General features: G+C 35.7%; 1 protein-coding gene across 3 annotated transcripts; it reads right to left on the bottom strand.

Annotated features, from left to right (window-relative positions):
• Positions 1-1242: 1242 nt before the first annotated feature.
• Positions 1243-2944, bottom strand: LOC106618192 (uncharacterized). Of its 3 annotated transcripts, none has more exons than XM_036374855.2 (9): positions 2853-2944; positions 2566-2767; positions 2440-2499; positions 2302-2370; positions 2188-2244; positions 2052-2126; positions 1831-1908; positions 1620-1736; positions 1243-1368 (listed from the first exon to the last, which is right to left on the bottom strand). In XM_036374855.2, exons 2-8 carry the CDS (start codon positions 2716-2718, stop codon positions 1635-1637), a joined length of 594 nt encoding a protein of 197 aa, XP_036230748.2. In that variant the 5' UTR covers positions 2719-2767; positions 2853-2944; the 3' UTR covers positions 1243-1368; positions 1620-1634. The 3 variants fall into 3 exon arrangements, with proteins under 3 accessions (XP_036230748.2, XP_036230749.2, XP_036230750.2); XM_036374856.2 differs by having other exon boundaries at positions 2566-2764; positions 2853-2943; XM_036374857.2 differs by having other exon boundaries at positions 2833-2912.
• Between the last annotated feature and the right edge of the window lie 366 nt (positions 2945-3310).

Raw genomic sequence — 3310 nt, 5'->3', positions numbered from 1 at the left:
AAAAAGCATTTGTGACTCCGTACTTACATTAAAATATTAAAATAGTCAAAAGAGTAGAAGTAAAACTATGCTGAAAACACACACAAATGCCTAAAGGCCAACTTGTAAGGGCTAAAGCGTGTTGGAGCAGGTCGAAAATCTGAAGCTACATGTGTAATTTATTGGAAAACAAATCGTAAAAGGGTTTGTTTATGCCATTTGTATTTATATTTACTTTACTTACATTTGCATTTTCAAACACACACTTTCACAGGCGAACACACACAGAGAGGCAATAGGCGTATACGTAATATTTATTAAACTCTTTGCATCAAACGGGAAGATTTGAAAGGAGAGGTGAGAGAGTGGAGTGTGTGAGAAAAATATAAAAAAAAAATTTTTAGAAAGCGATGAACGTTATGAACACTTAGTCAAATGGCATGTAAAATTATTATGAGCATGACTTTTTCTAGGCACTCTTCTATTGTTGTTGAGTGTGCTTACATTATATACTATTGGCAAAGTTTTTTCAGGGTGATTTCATTTAATTTGATTATATTTTTCTTATACGAGTGTGTTGAGGCCTAAAATTATGAAATTTGCAAAAAGATTGTGCTTTTGTTGCTCTGTGAAAACTGTAAACATAAATATGTAAACCAATAGTCATAAATAATATTTGGTAATAAATGTTTGAGAGCAGAAATAAGTAAAGTAACACCAATTTGTTATTAATATTTTTTTGTTGCTGCAAAGTGAAGCTTAATATTTACTTAAACTGAACTCGTTTACTTGTGTGAAGATGAATTTCGAGTTATTACTATCCAAAACAACTTTAAAATATTATTTTTCACACTTTCGATGATCTCACCGATAGAGGGCGCTCCGTTGCATTTTATGATAAAGCAGTAAATTTTAAAATTCTTTTAATATTTTGAGATTTATATACGCTTAGAATACAATATAAGCAATGCTAAATGTCTACGATATACATGTACCTGCTAACTTAACAGAGTTACCTTGTATTGCCACTGTAAGCTTAACAGACTCTTTTATGAACTCCAGAACTTCAACTTTTTGCCACAGAATTTAAATTAAATGCCTACACTAGAGCACTGCTAAACTCTTAAATATGAGTTTGAGTCCCAAAGTTGTTGTTGTTAGACAACTTGCTACATTGATTAGCTTATTTATTTCATTGTAAGAGAACCAAGCGTGCGTCTCAGATAATAGCATGATGTACTCGTATAAAATAAAGACACAGACTTAAAGCAATGCAAGTAACAATTTTTTATTAATATTATACAAAGTTTTTAAATCATTCGGCTGCTCTCTGTCTCTCGTAAAATTTTCGTGTATTACCAAATTTGTTGTCAAAAGATATCTGTATACCTGAAAGTAAAGTTTTTCATGACTATATGCTATTTTAGTGACGGTTTTATATACATGCGCCTAAATGTAGGCAACATCTTAAATCACCATACTTTAGTTGGAGAAAAGGCACATAAAGTGAAGCGACTTCAGCGTCAAGTAATTTTATTTGTTATAAATCGAGAAACGGATTTTTCTGCATCACATTTTCTTTCAAATAAAAACTCACTCGTGTTTACTTAACGGAACTCACAGTTTTTTCTTTAGCTTACCCTCGAATAACGCCTTTAAGATTGCATCAGTGGTGGTGGTGGCATTGGTATGCCATCCGGGCTAGGCATTTGTGGTGGCATTGGAGGCATTGGCGGCATTTGTGGTGAGCGACGTTGCTGTAAACATTTTTTTTTTAGAATAAGAGTCTATATAGCTTCTCAAACCAAGAATATATTAAATAAATCAAATATAAAGCTTATTTCCACTTACTCGGTCACTTAGGTGATACAGTTCTTGCGGTGCATCTTTTGGTACTTCATCAGGCATTGTTTTTGGGGACCGACGGAACTTTAAAATATAGGAAGTAACAAATGATATATATGTATATGTATTAGCTAAGAACATATTGCCTACAGTTTTGTTTAACTAACTGTTAATTGTAATAATGTAAGGGTGTCGAGAAACCTGTTCGTCTGCGACAAAATATTTACCCTATCATGCTGGTCCAGCTCTTGTGGCACTTCGCCAGGTGCATCATCCACAGTTTTTACAGCAGCGCGACGGAACTAGCAAATAGTATTTGATATTATAAAAGAAATTGTTCTGCACGCTAACAAATATACTCACTCTCTCGTTTAGTCCTTGTGGCGCATCTTCCGGTACTTCGTCTGCGGCGCGACGTGCCTAAAAGTATATATATTACTATACAAAAACAATGCCACCATATCGCTAACCACATACCCTTGAATTGAGCTCCTGCGGCGCCTCTCCAGGTGCGTCATCCCGAGATTTTTCAGCAGCGCGACGGAACTGAAAAATAATATGGTATTTGAAAGAAATACAGTTATATAATTATCTTACAAGTCAAAATGTATTTACCCTCTCTCTGAATGCTTGCGGCGCATCTTCTGGAGCTTCGTCCGCTGCGGCGCGACGTGCCTACAGCAAAGTAATAATATATTTTAAAACGAAAAAATAATTTCAAAATAGTTTCTAAGCGCATACCCTTGAGTTGAACTCTTGCGGCACTTCCTCCGGCACATCGTCCTGCCGGAAGCCGCGCGCACCGCCACGCCTGGTATATCCTTCAGCGCCATCGAAGCAAGCAATAATCGAAATCACTGCGATGGCAATGCACAAATTCGCGAATGCTTTCATTGTTGCGACAATAAAAACTTCACAGTTTTGCGCTTTTAAGAAGAATCTTCTAAAAGCAAAAAACAAGTAAACGCATAAAACGGCAGGCAAATTCGAAATATTAAAAACTCATACATATCCTTGTTCCAACTTACGGTACGTATGCGAATTATTGTCTTGCCGTTGAAGAAATTGCGATTTTGTGTTCACCGCGTTGGCGTTTAGCGTGTTTACAATGTGATTTGTTGAATGCAACCAGTCGTGCGCTTTGTTGCACAATTTATAGTGCCGTATGATATTAACGAGCGTCCTCGTCAGTTGCATGCAACGCATCGCAATTTACATACTCCACTCTAATCGAACGAATCAAATCTCAATAGATAAGGAAGTGACAAGAAAATCGCATGCAATGAATGGCGTGATGACACAGTCGAATTAGTGGTTTAATGGAAAATTTTTAGCGTTGTGTCATAATCGTGTAATAAATTTCGCTGTAAGGTCATCTCTACATTTACATTTGTTTTGTTTATTTTTTTTTTATGATAATCGACTAGAATACATTCACCCAAATCAAACAGGCGACTTGTATTAATTTATTGCAGAAATCGCTATT

The sequence above is a fragment of the Bactrocera oleae genome, chromosome 4 (assembly GCF_042242935.1).
Source record: "Bactrocera oleae isolate idBacOlea1 chromosome 4, idBacOlea1, whole genome shotgun sequence".
Classification (NCBI taxonomy): domain Eukaryota; kingdom Metazoa; phylum Arthropoda; class Insecta; order Diptera; family Tephritidae; genus Bactrocera; species Bactrocera oleae.
This window is presented reverse-complemented; position numbering and strand designations above follow the sequence as displayed.